The sequence below is a fragment of the Chiloscyllium punctatum genome, chromosome 16 (assembly GCF_047496795.1).
Source record: "Chiloscyllium punctatum isolate Juve2018m chromosome 16, sChiPun1.3, whole genome shotgun sequence".
Taxonomy (NCBI): domain Eukaryota; kingdom Metazoa; phylum Chordata; class Chondrichthyes; order Orectolobiformes; family Hemiscylliidae; genus Chiloscyllium; species Chiloscyllium punctatum.
This window is the reverse complement of record NC_092754.1, coordinates 6696077-6719503: the sequence shown is the minus strand read 5'-3', so window position 1 is coordinate 6719503 and position 23427 is coordinate 6696077. Positions and strand designations below refer to the sequence as shown.

At 37.1% G+C, this 23427-nt stretch overlaps 1 protein-coding gene across 4 annotated transcripts in view; it reads left to right on the top strand.

Annotated features, from left to right (window-relative positions):
* tmem201 (transmembrane protein 201) overlaps nucleotides 1-23427 on the top strand; it is a 166506-nt gene that overhangs the window by 33633 nt on the left and 109446 nt on the right. For 3 of the 4 annotated variants that reach the window (XM_072586133.1, XM_072586131.1, XM_072586132.1), the window contains exons 4-6: nucleotides 2502-2678; nucleotides 6724-7097; nucleotides 14908-15111. In XM_072586133.1, coding sequence (XP_072442234.1) covers nucleotides 2502-2678; nucleotides 6724-7097; nucleotides 14908-15111 — 755 coding nt within the window. Of the gene's footprint in view, nucleotides 1-2501; nucleotides 2679-6723; nucleotides 7098-14907; nucleotides 17674-23427 lie in introns of those variants that run through there. The other variant, XM_072586134.1, reaches the window with a different exon arrangement.

Below are 23427 nucleotides of genomic sequence, written 5' to 3'. Positions count from 1 at the left end.
TCAAACCTGTTTGTTGGTATTCACGGTTGAATACTGTATGTGTATTTTGTAAGTGATTGCTGAACTTCAAGTCAAGAAATTTATTTACTTTAAGAAGACCTCCAAGATACTTTTTAAGGAGCTTTGTCTGTGATCTGACAGATTTTTGATAGTGGCATAGCTTTGAAAGCTTGTAGAGCACAAAAGATGTCGTCTAATGCATCTACATATAAGGAACATATTTCAGTACTAATTAAGATTAGTTAATTTGAGGCATTGTGAATAAATAGTGTTCACCTTCTGAAGGTGATCGGAATAATTTAGGAAGTCTCCACTCTTCAGACGGGAGACTTTCACCAGATGATTCTCGACGTTTGTCATTGAGACAGTGTTTTATTTTGAGGATTAACTATCTGTCTTTCCAGATACAGTGTAATAGGATCCCATCAAAGGTTAACGTCCATAGCTTTCTGTCAAATAACAACGTGACTGCAGTCGTTTTTTTATCCTTATTTCTAAAATAGTTCATCAAGATTTCTCAATATATCAATTGTATGGGAGGGGAGAAGGGGGAGGAGTGCTGAGCAGTTATTTACTTGCACGCAGTTTAAAACATGTCTGAACAGTTCTCACTCTTGGTTCTCAGCTGCAACAAGCTTGTATGCAAATTCAAGATGAGTATAAAATGAATCTGAGGCCAAAATAAGAAGTTATCAAAGAAAGCATGTTCCAACCACACCTCCGGTCTTGGTCTGTGTTCAGTTGAAATGTTTTTTAACACACCTATATGGATTTTTTGGCTGGCTTCCCGTCTACTACCTTCTGTAAACTAGAGCTGTTTTAAAAACTCTGCAGACCATATCAAGTCTTGATGTGCTTTCTGGCTTGAATGGGTTCCTGGTTTTGTAATACTTCTATTAATATTTTCATCCTTGTTTTCAAATCCTTTCATCATTCAGTTTGGAGGAAAAAGGCATTTTTTTGCCTATAATAGTTACTTTATTGTTTTGTTTCCTTCAAGAGTATGGTATATTCATATGGTTGGTGTTTTAGCACATGCCATTAGATGCATGCAGTTGGTTGTTGGTGCAGACAGCTTGCTCAGGAAGCACTATTGAGAAGTCTTCCAGATGTAGTTGCCCAAGGGCAATTTAGTTTTGCACTAGCTTCATCGTGGTGCTCCAGAAAGTCAGAGCAGGGTTGTGATAGTTTGCAAACTTTGAAATAGGGTCACAGCATGGAAAGGTTTGGCAAGCTCTTTATGAATGACCCTATCCGATGTTGTAAAATCTCTTGCATTTGGATGCAAACAAGTTCCTCAGCAGACTTATCCCAACTTAATAAAGGTTTTCCACTGTCTGGGAGGGGAAAAAAAGAACTTCTAACAGAACCACCCTAAAACCCAGGTGCATGATTCCTGAAGTGAATCCAGACAATTACCTGAAGTCATGATTCCCCAGAATTGTCTCTTTTTCAATAAAATGTTCCAAGGTTTTTTTAATTACCTGAATTTTACTTTAAAAGTGAGATTGTTTGAAAAGACCTTGAAATAAACCAATTTACACAGTACTTACAAAGGAGAACAAATACTTTGAAAAATATTAATTATGAAGCTTTGTAATATACTGAAATGATAAGGTTTTTATAATTTTGCATCCTTGTCATTTTTTATATTTTTGCTGTCTGTTATTCTGATAAGGCATCCAGTGTCTCTGACTGTTGAGGATTTGCTAGAATGTAAATTAGTGTTTCTGTAAGGACAAAAAAGTAAGAAATGTCCAAAACATAAATCCAGTATATCCTTCTATCCTCTTGTGTTGAACTGTCTCCAGGAGGTAATAAACTGGATGCTCTGTCTTAATGCAAAACCAATATCTTCCCAAAAATATGTTTTGATTTTTGAAATTTTTGGATGAGGGAATGACTTGGGAGTAAAGCAGGCAAGCCAAATTGCCTTGTCAAAGGACAATCTGATCTTGAGCCCCTTTTAATGCTACTCTGTGCCAACTGCAAGTACTTCAGATTGTGTTATTCATGTGGTGCATGGCATTGGTTATCCAATACCCAACATCACTTGTTTGGATGTATTAACCTAAGTCAGTTTTAATGAAAGTTTTCAAACTCCACTTGCCTTTGAACTTGGAATTTAGTTGAAGCAGGATCCACAAACCATTCTGAAACAGTGAAAAAGAGAAGCTTAATATGTCAGGGAATCGGAACTTAGTGAGGCAGCTCTTATTGAGAAATCTTATTGGGCTTAGGACCCCAAGAGGGATCACAAGATGAAATTGAGCTCTGAGGTGGCACTGCAAGCCCTCCCTCCCTGCTTGCTGAGGGGTTGTGATAGTTTGCAAACTTTGAAATAGGGTCACAGCGTGGAAAGGTTTGGCAAGCTCTTTATGAATGACCCTATCCGATGTTGTAAAATCTCTTGCATTTGGATGCAAACAAGTTGCATCTTTTAGAAAACATACATCTTCCACTGATTTAAACATTGACCAATGTTTTCCTATTTCTCTCAGGATAAATATGAAGAAGAAATTGAGGTATATAAACACCATCTTGAACAGACCTACAAGCTATGCCGTCCCTGTCAGACAGCAGTGGAGTATTATATCAAACACCAAGACCGACAGATTCGGGCAATTCTATTTGACCATCAACTTCGTCGTCGAGAAGCAGATAAAACCTTTGTGCAGGTGAGGTCAGATGCAAAATATCTAATTTTGTTTTGTTTGATAGTGTTTCCATTAGCTGGACAGGAGAGAGAGAGAGAGAGAGAATGTAAGACGTAGGTGGCAGTTTCTGAGACTTGATAATGAAGCTTCTGACTTTTGAGACTTGGTTAGAAAACCTGTTAGAAAAAGGGACAAGTATTCTGTTGTGACTTCTCTCTGCAGGATTCTGGTGACATTTCATTTATTATTTTGATTTTTGTTTGTTTATCCAGAATGGAATATGCAACTTTTTTGAGTTTTCCAGCACCCCTTTTGTGTCCTGTTTTGATTCATTAAGTCAAATCCATTATCATTAATTCTCATCATTTGGTACTCCTCTCTTGAAGCACTTTTTGATAGTATGGTGATCAGAGCATGTTACTTTATTTAGCTATGGTTTTTTGATATATTTCAAGACTATCGATAATACCCTTACTGCATATAATTAACTAAGGAGGAGGAAAACAGCAACAAACTGTCATTCCTATATGTCACAGTAGAACGAACAGCCAGTGGGGAACTTCAAACCAGCATCTACAGGCAAACAACACATACAGACCAAATATTGAACTACAGAAGCAATCATCCGAACATCCACAAACGAAGCTGCATTATAACATTATTTCAATGAGCCACCACACACTGCAGCACAGAGCAACTATGCAGAGCAGAGGAAAGTCACTGTACAGTGTATTTAAAAAGAACGGATTCCCAATGAACACAGTCCATCGATTTATGAGCAACAAACCCAAACAAGTAGACAAAGCACATCCAGAAACCCTAGCCATTCTCTCCTACATTAGACATCTCTGAAATTACTGCAGACTACTCAGACCCCTTGGCATCCTGGTAGCCCATAAACCCACCAACACACTAAAACAGTAGCTAATGAACTTAGAACAGGCAACAAGCAAAACTAATGTCATCTACAAAATACCTTGCAAAAACTGTAACAAACGCTACATAGGGCAAACAGGCAGAAAACTAGCCACCAGGATACATGAATGTCAAATGGCCTACTTTCTTTCTAATATCCATATGTTCTGTAATGTGCAGCTTATGACATTCAGAGTTGCTTATCCAATGTGTCACACAGTAGATTAAGTCCAATTTCATTGAGTGAAACGTGCTGATCTCAACCTTTTGACTGTAGGAAATGCCATTGGTACATTCTGGTGGAGTTGGGTGTCTAGTTGCTGAAGCTGTAACTTAGATTGTCAGAGGTTAAAAGTATTTTCAGTAGAGCTTACACTGTAAGCAACAGAATGAGAGAATCTGTTAACGGTAGGGTGAGACACTGGGGCATCAGAGACCTTGCTGAGCAATGTGGCAAATTACAACCCTCCCAAATAATGAAGTTCAATTATTACAACATGTACAAAAGGACTAAGATAAATTCAATGGCAACTCCAGTTCTAAGGAAAATAAACTTTAACCCATTGCATCATTCTTAATAACAGCAATTTTAAAACCTTAGCGACATTATTGTTGAATAAACTCGGTTTTGAATAGTTTATTTTATGCTATTGACCATGGCTCAGTGGTAATGTTCTCACCTTTTCAGTCAACAGATCATTGGTTTAATCCCCAAGACCTGAGCACATTATCTGAAATGACAATTCCAGTGCAGAATCAAGAGATTCATTGAAGTATTCAGATTTGTACTTGAGCTGCAATGACTATTGTCCAACTGCTGGAAAATGGGATTCAAATTGTTAGGTGGTACTTGTTTGAGGTGGGCATGATGTACCGAAGGTCCTGTTTGTGTGCTGTAGATCTCTAACGCAGACATGCTGTACCTGAGAGGTAAACAATGCACAAGCTCCAGTTGACTAACAAACCAGTAGTAATTCTGTGTACCTGTGTCATCACAAGGCATTGGCCATTTTACCCCTTAATAACAGCTTATGTTGTTCAGGTGTATTTTTATCAGTTGTTTTCTGCAGCAGGTAGTTCTTGCTTTGAACTGTAAACGCATGTACAGTCTTGCACACACATTGCAAATGGTTGCCTCTTCAAAGCAATGTTGCTCAATCAGCCTCCTCTGTTGACCAAGGGAAACTCTAATCTTCTTACCAAGAAATTATCTTGCTGGCAATAGGAGCTGAATAGGAACACAAGGCACACATTGATTTTTGATTATTGCTAATGCTGAATTACTTTGGTATTCCCAAATTGCATAAGCTCAAATAGCAAGAACTTTCTTGTTTGTTATTTACAATTTGCCACTGAATTTACAAACACCAATGTTTACTTAACATTTCTCTCAAACGTTTTAAGACTGGGAGTGCCTTGTATTGTAATGGCATTAACCTATATTCGTCTGTCAGTAAGTTGCCATTTTGCAATATAATAAGACAGCTTAGAGGAATTTGGCAGAAATAAATAAATCCAGATAAATGTGTTAAGAAAGAGGTTTCAAAGTGCTATAAATGCTGAATGGATAAACAATCATCCCTTTAGTATATAGCAAATAGATACAGATGTTTCAGTCTTCCACTGTTGACTATTTTAGTTCTCAAGTGTAAACAGTTGTAAACTAGACTTGCGAATTTTGAGGGGAAAACATAAATTATCCTTTTTCAGTGAGATAAAAAGAATAGCTTTTGGGGATGTTTTTTGATGTTGACAGCTTTTCTCATTGTGTTAGTTTTGGATGTAGATGAGTTATATGTACCTCGCTCATTCCAGTAAAATTCATCTCAAACCAGGTATGTGCAAGTATTAGATGTTTAGTTCTTTCTGGCCCACAATGAAGAGAATTTTTATACTTTTTGATTTTGGTGTTTATTGAAGTGCACAAGAATGAAATAATCTGAACACATTCCACCCTAATAAGTTTGTTCTTTATGTAGGCCACAAGGATATTTGCTCCACACGCTGTTGAGAAAAATGTGTTTTAGTAGAGTGATCAATTTTCTCCTCTTCAGTGAAAATAGTCACCCTTGTGGATTAGTTACATCTCTTCTATTCTAGTTAAACTGTATTATACTATGTTGCTCTCTAGTTCGAAGTGTGTTCCTATGAAATTGTGTGTAGCAGTAGATATGACTTATTAACTTAATATAGTCTGAGCACCAAGCATGAAATCTAAGATTGTGTAGTGGTATCACCCTAACAAACAAGGGACTTGCCTTTCGATCTTTAGATTATGAAAAATGCATTACAGCTTATTGAGTACTGTGGTTTAGCAACTAGCTTGTAAAGTTGCACAGACAGCAAAAGATAAGTGCCTGTGAAATCTGTTTCTATGTGTTGCCTGTGGGCTAAATATTGATCAGGGCTTTAAAATTGCAGTTATGAGGGAAGATTCAAAATGTTAAAGGTTGTTTTTTCCTCAAGAGAAGGCTAAGGGATGGTTTGATTTGAGGTGTACAAAATCGAGGGGCCTAGATGGAGTGGATAGAAAAAAACCTAAATCACCTAGGAAGAGGTTACTTACCACTTTTAAAATGATTAGTTGAAGAATCAGAGGTGACGTGAGGGAAAACCTTTTCTCACTTAGTGTGTGGTGTGTATTTGGAATTCACTGCCTGAATTGGTAGTGTGGATAGAAACTCCCCTCAACTCTTGGAAGACACTTGGTTCTGTGCCTGAAGTGCTGTAACCTGCACAGTTAAGGACCAGCTGCTGAAAACTGGAATTAGAATGGGCAGCAAGTTTAGTTTTCAGTTGATGTTACACAATGGACAGAATAGCCTCTTTGTGTGCTACAATTTTTCTTTGGTTTAACTTTGTTAAAAGCTGAGTGTTTAATGAATGATGGAATCAAATTCACTTATCTTCAAGAAGGGAGTGGACACATTTGAAAGGGATGCATTTGCAGGGCATTGGGTCAAGGGTAGGAATAAAGATTAATTGGATAGCTCTTGAAAGAGTTGGTACAGCAATGATAAAATTAATGTGCTGTATCATTGTGATTCTACATCTGTTTTATAAAGTTTGTGGGGTTTTTATTTTAAACACGAGATGTGGCTGAGATTCCATGTGTTCAGTGCTTCTAACTACTCCCTCTTTTATTTTTCAGAGTTCTCATTATTCCAGCCTTTCCACCCCACTGAAAGTGTTACTCCTTCGTTTTGTGGCCTTTGTTAGTTGCGCTGTGTTGGTTGCCATGGCAGTATATGGATCAGGTGATTCATTTATGGGCCAGAAGCCACCTGCTGAAATGCATGTGGTTAATCCAATGTCACATCTATCCAATAGCAGCAACAAAGCTATTTCAGCATCTGAGCGTGTTGAGAATGTCACTCGCTGGGAACAGCTGCAAGATGTGCTGCCCGAGGAAATGCTAATTAACCTGCAAGCAATGTGGAAGTATGGGAAAAACCACCAAATGGCCGTTGTTACCACTGGTCTGTTCACTTGCTTATTGGCTGTACTTCTGGCTGGACGTATAAGGTGAGACCTTGCTTGTTCCGTTACGTGAGGTGTGGAAAAACAGCGTTTTAAGGATCCCAGGAAAGGCCATTTATGACTGAGATGATGCAAACTTTTTCACCCAGGATGTACTGAGCCTGTGGAATTCTGACACACTAAGCAGTGGTGGATAAAACATGATTTGGAGATGCTGGTGTTGGACTGGGGTGTACAAAGTTAAAAATCACAACACTAGGTTATAGTCTAACAGGTTTAATTGGGAGCACTAGCTTTTGGAGCACTGCTCCTTCGGGAGGTTGTGGAGGCCACAATCGTAAGGCACAGAATTTTTAGCAAAAATTTAGTGTGATGTAACTGAAATGATACATTAAGTCTCAACAGACAAAGTATTTTTCAATGTGTCATTTCAGTTACATCACACTGTAAATTTTTGCTGTGCCTTACAATTTGTGGCCTCCACAACCTCCTGATAAAGGAACAGCACTCCGAAAGCTAGTGTACTTCCAATTAAACCTGTTGGACTATAACCTAGTGTTGTGTGATTTTATAACTGTGGACAAAACAGTGTGTGTTTTCGAGAAGGCATTGGAGAGAGTTCTAAGGGCTGAAGGAATCAAAAGGATATTAGAAGAAAGTGGGAACCAGGTACTGAATTGGATGGTCAGCCATTATCATAGTGAATTGTGGAGAATGGCTTGAAGAGCTGAATGACCTACTTCTATTTTCTTGACTTTAGCTGGGGGAACTCACTTCTCTTTGCAGAAAGATATATAGCAATTTTTGGTTATGAAAAGCCTGCTTATTCGTTTTCCTAAAGGCATGGGTATTACCAATAGGAAGAGTTTAGCAGGATATGGGCCAAATGCTGGCAAATGGGACAAGGTCTGATTGGTATGTCAGGTGCAGATGAGTTAGACTGAAAAAGGTTTGTTTCTGTGCTGTATGACTCTTTGGCTCTTTTAGAACACTTGTCAGTGTTTTGCCAGGTGAATAAGATTGCTTGCATCCTTTTGCCCTTTAATGATTTAACCAAGATTGGTTTATTCAATCATGAGGGAATTGCTTTTTTACTGCATTGTGCCCCTCCCACCCACCCACCCTTGTTTTTCAAAGGAATAAGTCTTTTATACCAGGGTACTTAGACAAAATTTGTCATTGGTTAAGATCAAACTTGAGAGCAGACTGGTCTGTATGACTTCATCTTAGGAACATTCAAATGAGGAGCAGGATTTGAGCTCAGCACCACTTAGTAAGATCATGGTGAATCTGATTTCTCTGCATTCACAGCTACGCTGATAAATTTTCATTCTCTTGCCTATCAAGAATCTATCCACCTCTGGCTCAAACATATTCAAAGACTCTGCTTTCACTGTCTTGTGAGGCTGAAAGTTCCAAAGGCTCATCACTCTCTCTGAGAAATTTTCTCCTCCTTTCTGTTGTAAATGGCAACATCTTGTTTTGAAACAGTGACCGCTTAGTTCTAGATTCTCCCACAAAAGGAAACATCCTTTTCTATATCCCCCTGTCAAGATATCTCTGATCGTATCAGATGTAATAGTGTCTCCTGTGATGATCTCAGCGAAAGCTACCACTGGACAAGTCAAATATCAATTAAATCTGACTTGATAGTTGTTTTTCTAATTTACCATAGCAGTCTTTCACTTAAAAAAAAACCGCACAGGTTGCATATTTGATTTTTTTTTAAACAGCAGAAGGTTATTATACAAAATAAACCTACATAGTAAGTTTTCCTATAACGCAATGGATGCATTTTCATCAACTCCGTGTTATAGAAAAATCACACTTCACAAATAGCACTTAGTGTTGGTGCTGTAATCTCATTTTAAAAGTTTGCGCTTTAGAAACATGTCCCCAATTCGTCAATCACATTGGCAAAACATCTGTTATAACAGAATGATCTGTATCTACATATAAGATAGCTTAAAATATTTCAAATGCAAGGCAGAACAATTTCCATCTTTCTCCAGTGCCATTGCTTTTATAGTTGATCAAAGTCCTGAGAAATTTTCCTTCCCTATCAAAATAGGGTTAACTACTACTTTCCTGTTCTAGGCCTGTAAGCTGTGGGCATAGTCATACAGTATGGAAACAGACCCATCAGTCCAACCAGTCCATGCTGAACACAATCCCAAACTAAACTAGTCCCACCTGCCTGCTCCTGGCCCATATGCCTCCAAACATTTCTTATTCATGTTCTTATCTAAATGTCTTTTAAATGTTGTCACTGCCCACATCCTTTTCTCCACTTTGAGTAACCCATGCATCTTACTTGCAAACACTGCTGGTCTGGAGTTTTCACAAATTGAAACACCTAAGCTGAAGTAAGCTACGTCCTTAACTGCTATGACCAAACTCCTTTTTCTAGGAAAAACTATTCTTGCATCTGGTTTCAGTTGTCATTTGAGTTGAATAAGGTGTTTTGTTTTAAAGAAAAGCTCATCCTAGCTTCTGCTTACCTTAATTCTGTCATGAAATTCGTCCACTGATGTCCCAGAAGACGTATAGTCATCTGCACTCTGACACATACTGATTTAAAACCATAGTTCCAAAAAGACTGACCTACTCGATTATTAACTCTCTTCATATTTTAAAAAAAAGGACCATCATCCAAATGCCATTAGTTTAAAGTACACATCCTTAAAATTAATGTATGTAAATCACACATTTCATTACACTCTTATTCTTCCAAATGCCAGCAGATACAAGGCCCGCCAGTCCAAAACTTACTCTTAAGATAACCCACCTACATTTCTGAACTGCTTTCTTTATAAAATAAGGTGGCCAATAGTGTAGACCGTACCAAAATCCTGTGTAACATGCATTATTTCCTTATTTTTTGTATTCTGTTTTCCTTGCAGAAACTATAACGTTTTATTAGCTTTCTTAATTTACTTGGTGTACCTGCATACCGACTGTTTGTTTGTTTGTTTGTTTGTTTGTGATTATTGCACAAGGGATACCCAGATCTCTCTGCATCTGAGTTCTGCAACATCTTTGCATTTGGATAATATGCTTCCTTTTCTCTTCCTCCCAAAATCAATAATTTTGTGCATTTCAGTATTATACTGTCCAATCAGGTGGATATTGCCTGATCAAAAATAGGAAAAAAAAAGTAAGTTAAAAGTAATTCAGTGACTACTTTTTTTGGCTGAATAATTGCTTCAACATTAGCACATCGCTCCATTCACAAATCTCCCTTCATGTGCTTAAAGTTCAGGGCTGAATATATTCTTGTTCCTGAAGATGACTCGGTGTTTTCATCTTAAGGAGGTGTGATTTTCTATGAATTGTGATTGACCATTTGTAAAGGTATATGGAGAAATAATTTAACTAATCATTTTGAGATAACGTAGGGTTTGGTTGCCTCACTTGGCTAGATGGCTAGTTTGCAATACAGAGTGATGCCAATAGAGCAAGTTCAATTCCTGTACCAACTGGGGTTACCACTTTTTTCACTTTTAACCCTTGCCTGAGGCATAGTCAACTTCAAGTTAAACTCACCACCAGTCGTAACTCTGTGAGATAAGCTGTCTGGTCCTCTGGAACGATTGGGGACTTAACCGAGTTAACAGAACAGAAGAAAGGACAAGCAATAAATGCTGGCCATCCAGAGATGCCAAAATCCCACAGATTAATTCTTAAAAATTAAATCAATTAGATTAAAAATCAATAATTCATACATTTCAAATTGGGGCAATGTATATACTGTCAAACTACTGTATTGTATCGTTCAACTTGTATCCCATTCTGCACACCATTCCAAAGAGCTGAACTCTATAGTTAGAGATGAGAGTGACTGTTCCCAGTGTCAAAGTAATATTTGATAGGCAGTGACATCAAGGAGCAGTAGTTAAATTGAAGAAATTGGAAATCACAGGATAGTTCTGCCCTGACCAGAATCATACTTGGTGCGAAGAAAGGATTTGTAGTTGTTGGAGGTTTAGACATTGCTGCTAAGTTCCACTGGCAGACTAAGGAAGGAACCTGACCCTGTGACTTGTATGTCTTGTGTGTTCCATTTGCTCACTGAATCGTGATGTCAATCATTCTGTAATTTTCGGAAGGGGGTGAATGAACTTATTTTGTTCCTGTGTCCCAAAACTCTTATTCCCTTTTCAGATTTTTTGAGCATATGACTGATCCTGAATCATGTAGAATTCTAACTTTGTAGTCCAGGAGTAAAATGTTCTAATTACTTTTAAAAAGTGTAATTACTTCAAAACTTTTTAGATTCCAAAAGTATGAAGTCAGTTCTCCCAAACCATCTATGACTCCCAAATACCTTTAAAAGTAAAATTTTGTTTTGCGTTGTTCAGCTTGGTCTGATTCAACATTGTTTGTTTGGGGAAAAAAACTTAAGAATTTGAATTAGAAATAGTGTTTTAAAATCTGGGGGGAATGGGAAATAACTTTGATTTTGTGCATAAAAATAGCTTATTTAGAGGTTATGCAGCATGGGTTCATGCTGATCAATGTAGCTTGTCAGATGAGTGCTAACCTTTTAACTATGATTTTGTTTGTTTTAACCTTTTACCAGACTGTCTAGGTGTAATCCAGGACTAAATCTCCCCTAGCCAATTTTCCAATAGTGGGCTTATCACTTTGAGAAGCATTGGGAAAAGGGATTTTATGATTTTTCTGTTTTTTATTTTTCCTTCTTAAAAGCAGTGATGTGATTTCAAAATAATGTGGTCCAGACTATCGGTACTCTCTGGTGAATAGCCAGCTAGTTTTGAAAACATCTTTTCCCTTTTTCCACCATAATTTTCTATCCCTAACCACCTGCCTGCTGCATTGCTTCCAGTTCCATATTTTGAAAGATCAGATCATTGTATTCCATTTGTTACCTGCCTCAGATAAATGTAGATTGGGTATGGAAGATTTGAATTGCTTAAGGGTCAGAGCTATCACAAATTATGAAGTTAAAAATCTCACAACACCAGGTTATAGTCCAACAGGTTTAATTGGAAGCACACTAGCTTTCGGAGCAACACTCCTTCATCAGGTGATTGTCAATCTGATGAAGCGTCACTCCGAAAGCTAGTGTGCTTCCAATTAAACCTGTTGGACTATAACCTGGTGTTGTGTGATTTTTAACTTTGTACACCCCAGTTCAACACTGGCTCTCCGAATCATGACAAATTATGTACTTATGCACAGAATCATAAGGAAGATTTATTTTCATTTTGAGACGTGTGGTCTACCTAGTTTCCTTGGGTTCAATAACTTTTTTGGTGACCTTTTTTAATTTTGATTCTGGCCAGCCTGCAGTATTGTTGTCATAGACGGGAATGTCACCTGCAGAGGAAATGCCCACTTAAGGAAGTTTGTCTGTTTACCCATTGAGTGACTGGGTAAAGGAAGGGTGAAATTGCTCCACATTGATCAGAATGTTCTGTGATTGAGCTTGGCCAAGATTCTAATTGAGATCTTGCAATCAGTTTAAGTAACCTTGGCTGGGTGTAGCCAATGCTTCTGGTTAGCACCAGATAACCCTCTGTTAAATGGGAGGGATTAGAAGCACCTAGTTGCTATAAAATGAATTGACTGGGGAAATGAGTCCAGTTGCAATTTGTAGCAACACCTTAAAACATTCAAAAAGTAAGAAAAATTATAATAGGACTGAACAACGAAAATTTTAATTTTCCATTTGGCTGTTTTGAATAAAGGATTTTAAGAACTTGATCATTTTTGAGTTGCAATTTTTTCTAGTTTGCAGACATTACTGATTAGTGCCCAACTAATTCTAACTTTGTGATTTGCATTAACCTGCGCTGTCCACAAGATCAGTGCCAGGTTAAAGCTCAGTCATCATTTATCAATCCCATCTGAATCCCCACCAACAGTCATTTGCTTCCTTTGAAAATTTCTGGCATTGGGTACAATTGCTTAGAATTATGTAGTATATTCCTCCTGCAGTGGGATGTTGGGTAAAAGACACAACATCCAAAAGTTTCAAATATATTGGAACATCTTAATATTGATATCATTTGCTGTTTTATTCATTACTGTTTTATTTCAGAATTACAGCATCCACAGTATTTTGCTTTCATTCTACAGTTTTATTCATGTCAGAATGCTGACCCTCTGTCATTAATTGTGCAGTGAATAATTCTACTGTGTGCGCTCAAACTCTTTAGCTTGATTTGCTGAAACCTGCTAGAATTGAGGATGCTGGCTTACAAGGTAACTATATCCTAAAATCCCTCTGGCAACAGCAAACTGCCCCTTTGATCAACCTGCAGGTGTTTTCAGATGTGCCCCACTTGACAAGGCAAAATCCGGTTTAGGCAAATGATAGATGGAAAAAAATGTGGTTACCTATGTGGTGCACTTGACCTGAAGAGAGATTATTCTGAGAAACTGTGGACTCTGGTATGGGGGAAGGTTTAGTTATCCAGTTAGTTGTTTACTCTGGGCTATTGAACAGTAACAAGCAAAACAATATTTTTAGTTTGTTTTACAATAAAGAAAGTGTAAGTTTGTGTATAAGGGATCTTCATCTGTGCACCTGTGGAACTGCACAATTTTGGCAGAAAAGCTACATTCATCTTTAAGCAAAGCTGGATTAGTCCTATTTAAGCAGTAAAATGAAAGTTGGTGTTGTCTCCTGCTTTTAACTGTGGTATTGCATGATACTGATCCCAGCTATACTGTGTTGGAGTGAAACCAAGTCAGGGTCTGACTACTTTCCATCTGTGGCAAGAAAAATGAACTATAGAGCCAGTGTCTGATGGTTCATAATATTTGGAACTGTACTAATGGAAGTGAAGTGTGAGGAGTAGATCACCTATCAATTCTACTCCGTTGGTCCCAGAAGATGCAAATTACTGGGAGACTAAACTTTATTTTAAACTTGCTGCCCAAGTCTTAACTGGGGTATTAACACCAAGTCAGAAAGCCACTGTTCATCCCAGGGGGTCAGTGTATGTCCTTCAAAAAAAAGTTTTCTAATTAGTTCTCCTGTGTTTTTTCCCTTTCTCTAAACTCCTGAAGTTTTTTACTATTTAATGTAATGTGTATAATTTCCTTTTGAAAGTTTTTTTAAACTATATTTTGTGATGTATTTCAGGTCATAACTTCAAATTTTAAATGCTTAAATTCTGCCCTAAGACCTTCGGTCAGTTATCTGATTCTTGTACCAGACTTCGGGAAAGGTATCCAAGCCTCCGAAGAGGTTACTAGACAGATAAAGTGGTTTGAGTGCCTTCAGTTATGTGGTGATACCAGAGAAGCTATGATTGTGTTCCTTAGGGTGGAGAAAGTTGAGACTTAATTGGGGTGTCCAAAACTATAACATGTAAATAAAGGGCAGCAGTTTCCTTTGGTGAGTCAGTCATTAATCGGGGGCCCTCAATTAGGAAATTGGAGGGGAAGGAACAGGAGGGAGGTGAGATGTCTTATTCGGGTCATGATTTGGAATGTGCAGCCAGAGAGGGTGGAAGTAGATTCTTAGTAACTTCAAACCAGTTTCCTCTTGAAATGATTTGATGTTCTTGTAAAAGGGAAACCATGCAAGGCTGCAGGCAAGAGTTGAGGAAATGAAGCTAATTAGAAAGTCCTTTTTTTAAAGAGCTAGCAGAGATGCAGTGGGCTAAATGGCTCTCCTGTGATCCTACCACAATGGAAGTAACAGAATAAAAGTGAATATACCATCCAAAATTAATCTCCCCTTCCATTGAAATAATATAGTAACTCATCATAACAGTACATTTTAGTAATTAATCGGACTGTCTTCTCTCTCTCTTTAGGGCAGTCAACATGAAATTCTAAAATATATTTCTGTCTTTTCTTTCACCAAATTCCCCAGGCTTCGGAGGATTGATGCACTGGCTTCTCTACTGTGGCTTGCAGTGATGGGCTTGCATTTGATGGAGAATTATCTGCAGACCGATGTTCCTGGTTGGCTTGACACTCTGAAATTCAGCACCACGTCCTTGTGTTGTTTGGTGGGATTCACTGCAACCATCGCTACTCGGAAGTCAACTGGCCAGCGACGATACAGGGCACGAAGGTCAGAGTCTGAACAATGAACAGTGGCAGAAATGAACTCTTGTGTGAATGAATCTGTCCTTATTTATCCAGTGGAGTGCTGTTTCCTATCTCGCTTTTCCATCATTTGATTGTCTCCTAAGGATGTTAAAGATGCAGCAGCATTTTTTTTTTTGTCGACCTATGGATGTGAGCTTGACATTATAATCTTATGAAAATCAAACCTACACAACGACATACTCTTTCCACCATCTGTTAGGTTAGTGGGTATTTAAAACAAAATCCAATTCACCACTTGTTCAAACTTAATAAATTATCTGGAAATGCTTGTCTTTTTTAGACCAGGTGACAAGACTTCAATTTATTTTAAATGGGAATAGATCTCTGATGGTATTGGTCAATGCATCACAGGGCAATGTGAAGCTATAGTGCCTCTTAGTGGTAGGTAGCCTGCAGCTACAGTGTCATTACAAACATTCACTTAGGGAATTCCCATAATAGCTGGTTACATATGCATTACAGTCATGAAGGTCAATGTAAAAAGTGTGCCTAAACATAATGACAAGACGAAATTAATACATAAACTAATTACGGTAATGAAATTAAATAATATCTTTTGGGGATAATTCTGAACGTTGTTTGGATTATTTTTAAATGATGATGCATCCAATACACAACTTAAATTTATTATGCTCAATGATTAGTAAACTAACACAACAACCATTTAAATGCAGTCTGCCTTTGTTCTTTTTATAGCATATTGTACTACTGTGGGAAAAGAAACTTAGCTCTGTTGTGTTCTCTCCCATTCAGAAACGAGCGATTAATGATGGGCCTCCTTTTTAAAAGACTAAGAACACTACAGACCTCTGTTGTCTTGTATTTAATAAAGAGCATCAATATTCTTGATTTATACTCGTAACTTCAGTGATACTGTTATGCTTGACTCTTTAATTTTGTGATACTGACTGACATTCTACCCTTTGCTCACCCTACTTCTAATCAAGTATCTTTATTGACTGAGTGATAATTCCGACAGGGAAGAGCAAGACATTGGGAATGATTGGATAACTCGACCAAATAGCTGGCATATGCACAAAGCCTGTGCATTGTAGTGTCCAATTTTCCATATAATTCAGAAGCTGAATTAAAACACTTTCTCCCCCAACCCTTCAAAGAAAAACTGTTGCAAGATAGCAATGTGAAAAAGATTGAATATAGAAAGAGAAAATGAACGTTTGATTTTCTTTAAAAGGAGCAAGCAGTCCATTCTAGGTCCACAAAAAATTACTGTTTCTTTTTAAAAAAAAGGCTTTGCATTCCTGGCTTCATACTAGTGAGTGGGTGATATGATGGCTTTGTTTTAACATGTTTTGGATCACAAAAAAATCTAGGTGATTTTATTTCGATTTGATTTGTCTTCATTCATTTGCAGTATAATCAAAGTTAATAATTGTCTTTTTTTTAAAAGCACAGAATTGAGAATTTTCCAGTAAATTTAGCTGAAAACAGTTTAATGTTTATGAAGAAGTAGTATTAGTGTCACATTGAGACCGTCAGTTCACCCATTACTAGCTCCAAGTTCTTCTGTGTATATCTGCTGGCGCTCCTTTCCTAAGAGACAGCAGTTTCCTTAACTGTTTTGAATGCTGAATAACATGCTAATAGTTCAAATCTAGCAGTACTGGGAATGCTTTTGAATCAATCAAAAGATATTTAATGCACGAATGATCCAATGGATTTAATTTGTTCACACCTAGTTTTAAAATTGTATAAATGCCACATTCAAATCTTTAAAAATCAACAGGTGATTTGTCTTTAAGGTAGTGTGTAATTGAATTTTTTTTTAGTTTGAGAGGCGTGGGTATTGTTAAGAGGCCAACATTGTTGCCTATCCTTCTATACCCTCCTTCAGGCACTGCAGTCTAGACATAAAGCTATAGTATTAGTGTTGGGAGATGATTCCAGGCTTTTAAAGGAATAATGATATAATTCCAAGTGAAAATGCTTTGTGAGGGGAACGAGATTAAACTGAGTGAAATTCAGCATTAAGTGCATTAAAAATGTGCATAATCCTTTTTATTTATAAAGTTAATTTTTATGAAGCATAAATTAATAACTGTCCTTTATCATATTGACCTTAAATTTACATACTAAGGTTATTATTAACTGTAAAATATATGGGTTTCTTTGCAGCTTTTTCAATTTAAATTTACATTTATTTCTTTATATTGAATTATTGTCCTGTTTATTTCAAAAGCCTCAGTATTCAAAAGGGTACATTTGTCTTTTTCACCTTACCTTCTGTTACTTTTTATGCATATTAGTCATTCTAGATTGTTGTGAAATTTGCTTAAATTCAAGCAGCCTTTCATTTTCTTTTGCTTCAAACCACCTTCTGTTGCCTTGTGTTTTGCCTTCTGTTTTTCTTACATTGAAAAGTATCTTTGTATTGGTTTAATTGGGTCCATTAATGTCTGTTGTCAAGTAGCTCTAGCTGTAATGTGCATGGTGAAAGTGAAGCTTTCAGGTTTATATGTAGTGGGTTCTTTTTTAATAAATTGCATATCCAATCATTGAACATACTTGTTGGTTATGTGCTGTTGCTGTTCTTTCCAAATTAACTTTTCACAGCAAGCATTCACACCAATGCAGCAACTCCATTCATTCCGGGAAATGATCATGAACTTCATTTTCTAAGGTCTTACAAAAATGTCAATTTTTTTTTATTGTAGCCATATTTCAGTTTAGGTTTGAGTCCTATGTCTTCCCAGAGGTTTGCATTCAAATTAGTGATAGGGGCCTGGAAAAGGGGCCTAGTTCTATTTAGCCATAGTTAACCTAAAATGAATAGTCACTTAGATCCAAAATTGTCAAATCAACATTTACTGTACACTTGGCAACAACATAGTTGTAAGAATAAAAGTGAAACTTTAGAATTTTATTTACAAAATAGATTCAGCATACCTGTGTAAGAAAGTCATTGAAGGGTTTCATTTCAGTACAGATTTTCAATTGCGTTTTGATCTGCCTTCTGTTCATGGCAGCCTGACATTTTACCCATAAATAAACATTTTAAGACCACATTGACTCTGTAGTTAACATAAATTTGTTTTAAGTTCTGTCTTTAAATTTGTGTTTTGGCACTGAGTTATCAAAAGACCTTAATGTATAAATATTACTGCAGTATAAAGATGCAGCCTTATGTAATCAGATACTACTGCTCTATAACGCTCATTTAATGTAATCAGTAATTTATCTTGTTTTATGAATCTTAATTATCTGTAAACATTTATCCAGATTTTGCAGATTAATGCAGTTTTATATCCCCAGAATTGGGCATCCTGATAATGTTGCACTGCTCTCGTATTCTCATTGTTTTATCAGCAACTGTTTTCATCTATTTACTAAGATTCCACTCCATTGGTGCTCACCTTCCACGACAAGTTATAAGGAAAATTAATCTTGTGTGAGCTTGCGGTTGTGGGAATGAATAAGGTCAATGGAAATTTTAACTCCAATCCATTTGAAGTTGCATTTCATCTCTACTACACTGTGTATATGCATTTACAGTGAACTGCAATAACCCATTGAATCAACAGATCATGGGTTTTTTTTAAGCAATATAAGTGGGTATAATGGTTTAATGTTCGCTAACATGGAACTAATCAGGGCAGTGTTATTTGTCTATGTTGAATAAAGGGTTTGCTTTGACGAGCATTAAGGGAGCTTGAAGACATTCTGTCTTTGCTTCTGTTTGAGTTTCGAAAATAATCACTCTTGAATGTTTCAAGTATTTAAGTAATCAAACCAGATAGTCTGCTAATCATTACATTTGCAATTTGAGCTCAATCATTGTTCCAAGAGTCACTTTTTGAAAGTATGTGGTAATCAGGGTGTTTTAAATTTTCTCTTGAAACTGGATGGCTTTACTCAATAATAAACAGGCACATTGCCATTTTTGGGTATTAATGCATTTAGTCAGACAAGGATGCCTGAAATATTTTGACAAAGGAACTCCATTCAAGAGATATCTCCATAACTGATGACAGCCCTACTGCGTTTATCCAGCATTTTCTGCATTCAAATTTCCAGCACCTTTTTTTTAATGCTATTTGTACCTGGTATTTGTCCACTCAGCGAATAATATTCAGTGTTACCTAATTTGAGAGTGTAATAACATCCTGCATAAAACATTCTAATTACTGTAGTTTCTAAGGACTCTAATGATGATTCTCAGTGGTCAGTTACCTCCAGGGACTTCTATTAAAAAGAACAATAGATCATTTTACCTCACTACTTTTAACCACTGGATATTTAGCTTTGTTTCTGTTTTGTTCTGCTGTGTCTAGCTGAATCTATTTTTAAAAAGTTTAACCTCTCATGTAATGTGAATTTTCTGACTTGAGCGTGTTGATGTATTTTAGAACATATTTAAACTGCTTTAATTGCAACTTTCAGGATTGTTCGCCAAAATTAAGTAACTAGCAAGATGTGATAGTAATAAGTATATAGCATACTGTTGGTAAACCTGCCTTTGCTGAAGTTGTTTATCCCAGAATTAATTGCATGTTTGATGCATTCACATTCAGGTATGTGAGTAAAATATATTGTTTCTGAAAACAACAGATTTGTAAAAATGTGCTTCTAGATTAATGTCTGTTTCATGTAATTAGAAAAATGCAACCTAGTTAACTGTTCTTTTTATAATTACTTTTTAACTTTTTTGCTAATTACTTTCCTCCTTTTGTCATTGGGATAATTTTTAAAATGAATTTTGTTAGTTAATAAATCTAGCATATTTTCCATTTTATTAATTAAATTCCTGAGACTGGAGCCTGTCCAGCAAACTGGTAGGCGATGTCTGAAGCACCCAAACCCATTTCAAAACTGAACAAGATTAACTTTTAACTGCTAGGTATGCTTGTCCAGCCTACCGTTGTTTGTCTCTGCGCACACAGACCTGCACTGACTTAATCTTGCTTTGACCTTCATGTGACACAGGTTGCGGTTGGCATTGTCAGTGTTCTCTTCAATGCCCCATGTCAGTAGCTTCTGCTGAGAATTGCAGGCACATGCCCAGATTCTGCTCCTCCATGCATCACACCTTTTAATATATCACTGATGTTAACTCTGCTTGCTGATTTGTCTGGAAGTCATTAGCAAATTAGGTTGTTTCATTTTCTTTGAGTAAGTAAACATTACTGTATAATCCTGATCAGAAGTTACTCACTTATCTATTGACTTCATGATTTTAATTGAAATTTGCCACAACTCTTGAAATTGGATACTACTGAATGAAGCATTCAGGACTGAAGTTATTAGTCAGGGTTTTATTGAAAAAAGTTTAATAAATATTTTTGAAGTCTTTTTATTGCAACATTAATGACCAATTGACTCATTCAAAAGAGTCAGACATTTGCAAGTAGCTTCGTGCATGACTCAGCTTTTGAGGTGCAGTTGAAAGAGAAGAGATTTATTGGAAGATTCACTGTTGTGTCTGCTGGTGTTGGTGCGCACAGATCTGACCTTTTCACATCTGGTAAGCACCACTTCACTTGTTTTTAGGCAGCAAGGTGCTAATAAGACTTGAGACACAGCGAACAATAATAACTTCACATAGCAAATGGGTTGACAATTCACTTTTTGAGCGGTCCACTGGGTCACCTGTTGAGGCTGATCAAGGCAGTTTGGTTACCATTTCAGTTTTCTGTTCTTGGCTAGGGAATAATTGGGACGCCTCATCTCACCTGAAATAATACAGGGGATTGAATGAAAATTGACGAGGCTCCTTCTGCCTACTGCTATTTCGTGACTTTGTGCAGGCAGGTGCGAGAGTAGGCACCTAATCAGTCCTGCGTTGAGCTTGGCTGTCGTTCCCATCCTGATAAGGTAGCATTTGGATATCAGTTGCCTGAGTTGACATAAGGAAAGCAGTTAAAGGGTGAGTTATTGGCACCCCCAAACATTCGTATGGTAATATCCCTTGGGACAAGAAGCTATTTACGGCAAAACAGGAGGTCACCAGTCATGCTGCAGTGATATTCTTTTGTAAATTTGTGTTGCCCAACCCTGCAACTTAAAGCAATGAAAAAGAAGAAACTGCAGGCTACATAAAGGCAGAGTGAATGTCTGAAGTTATACTGGTGACTGAAACATTTGTCTGCTGTATGAGTTAAGTCATCTGAAATGGAAAAGAATGGAGACGTGATGGAGATGTGACCCACATACTACATCTATGGCTTTCCGATGAATTTCTTAGTGATGTGGAGTTGGATATATAGTATTTAAGGAATACTGATGTAATGATCTAATTGGAGCAGAATGGAGTTCAGTGATCTTTTATTCCTATGATAATGGCTACAATATCACCCATCAGGAAACATTACATAAAGGATTGATCAATCTTAAAAACACTTTTTTTCTCAACAATAGTGAAGGAACAACATTTGAGTACATCATTTTTCCACAATACAGATAATGTCTGTATTGAGGTCATATCTTGCCAAAGCAATGTGTATAGCCACGGTCTGAATCTGAAGGTGGGGGAATGATGGTGCCATGCTTGCTTACATTTAGTGAGTCATCGTGCAGTCTGTCTGGTGATATGTGGGCATCAGAACACCAATCATGGCCACCTCCAGTGGAGCATTACAGAACCACAGATCATTTCAGATCACCTTAAGTTCACATTCAGACAAAGCTTTGTATTTTGCTACTGTGCTGTGCAACAGGATAGTCTACCATCTGATCAGTAGGAAGCTTTAATCAGACACCAGCACTGTTATGGCAGAGAATTTGCTAAAGTAGAGAGAATTATCTGATCACAAATCAGCATACTGGATTTTTTTGTTATATTTTTAGCGGTTTTTTTCCAGGTTATCCAGCCAGTACATTATGAAAATATGTACAAATGAGATTAACTACAATGACCATCTGTCTCTGTACATATTTAATGTTTCACTTTTTTCAAGTTCTTTTTAAACTGCACGATCTATCATGATGCATACGCAATAACGAATTATTTGTATGCACCATTGCCATAGCAACCATTTCAGCTCTTTGAAAGAGATCAGTTTTTGTTTTGTTACAGTTTTTTTTTTGAAAAGACAGGTAGTATTTCAATTCCTACCTAGAAAAGAAGGGAATTATATATTTTAAAATAAAACATCTCCATACAAGCTAGGGCTAAAGTTGATCTTGGGGAGGGGGGGGAAGGGGGAGTCGTGAGGGGATGTTGTTGCTGAGTCGTTATGTTGGTTTATTTGAGAGAATTAGATTCCATTAAGTTTGCCTTGCATTGGGGTAGCCACATTACATGTCTCTCCTCAGTTGTTTTCCCAGGGTGGCTTTGAATTTGAATTTTATTTTGTCAGCAAACTTTCCAGGAGTAGATACAACCAGTACCAAGTCAAATTAAAGTTGTTAATCTGTTTTTCAAAGCAGATTTATACTGTAAAATATTAACAAGCTACTGACAAACTTCTGAACTGCTTTCTACTGTGGGAAGATTGTATTTCCAAAGAAATGTGGTTTGATAACTTTTTATGTGTGTAAGTAGTAGTCTATGCTAAGCTTTCAAATTGACAGTGTTGTTTCTAATTTTAAGAAAATGATGGAAAAAGTGAGCTGTTTGGAGAGATTCCCAGCTAAATTTTGCATAACTTGAGCAGCAAAAGTTTGAAATCAAATTGTATCTTGGATCCACAGCGATTGCAAAGTTTCTTAATACTGTTGGCCACGGGCGCCATCTCTTCCCCTTGGAGTACTGTGCAGGAAATTTTTAAAAATCTGAGGCTGAACCATTACCTGTTGTCGGTCTCTAATGGGAAAACAACCCTATGGTCCTATGGAACTGTGGTGACTTTACTCTGTACGGTTTTGTTTCCATTTAGAAGGGTATAATCACATTAAAAGTAGTAAAACAAAGATTCATGCTGTTTACGCTTGCTATTCTCTCTTATTTTACCCCTCTGTTCTCCTTTATTACCATGAGTCTTTTCTTTGTCTTTCACTCTGGGCAACCTTACCATCTGTTCCACTCCATCCCCTTTGTCAAAAGTGCAAAAACCATCATTGGATTGTCGATGGTATAATAGTAAAATTACTGTACTAGTGACCAGAGACCCTTGCTAATACAGTAACACCTTGTGGTACTGTAGTAGTATCCTTACCTTTTTGAACCAATAGTTTCAGGTTCAAGTCCTCCTTGTGCCAGAAGTGTGTCTGAAAAGGTTGGTTAAAATAACGAACAGCCCATCGTTTTCTAACCCCCACCCCATTGAGAGAGGAGTCACACTGAACTTAACACGAACTTTGTTTCACTCTCCACAGATGC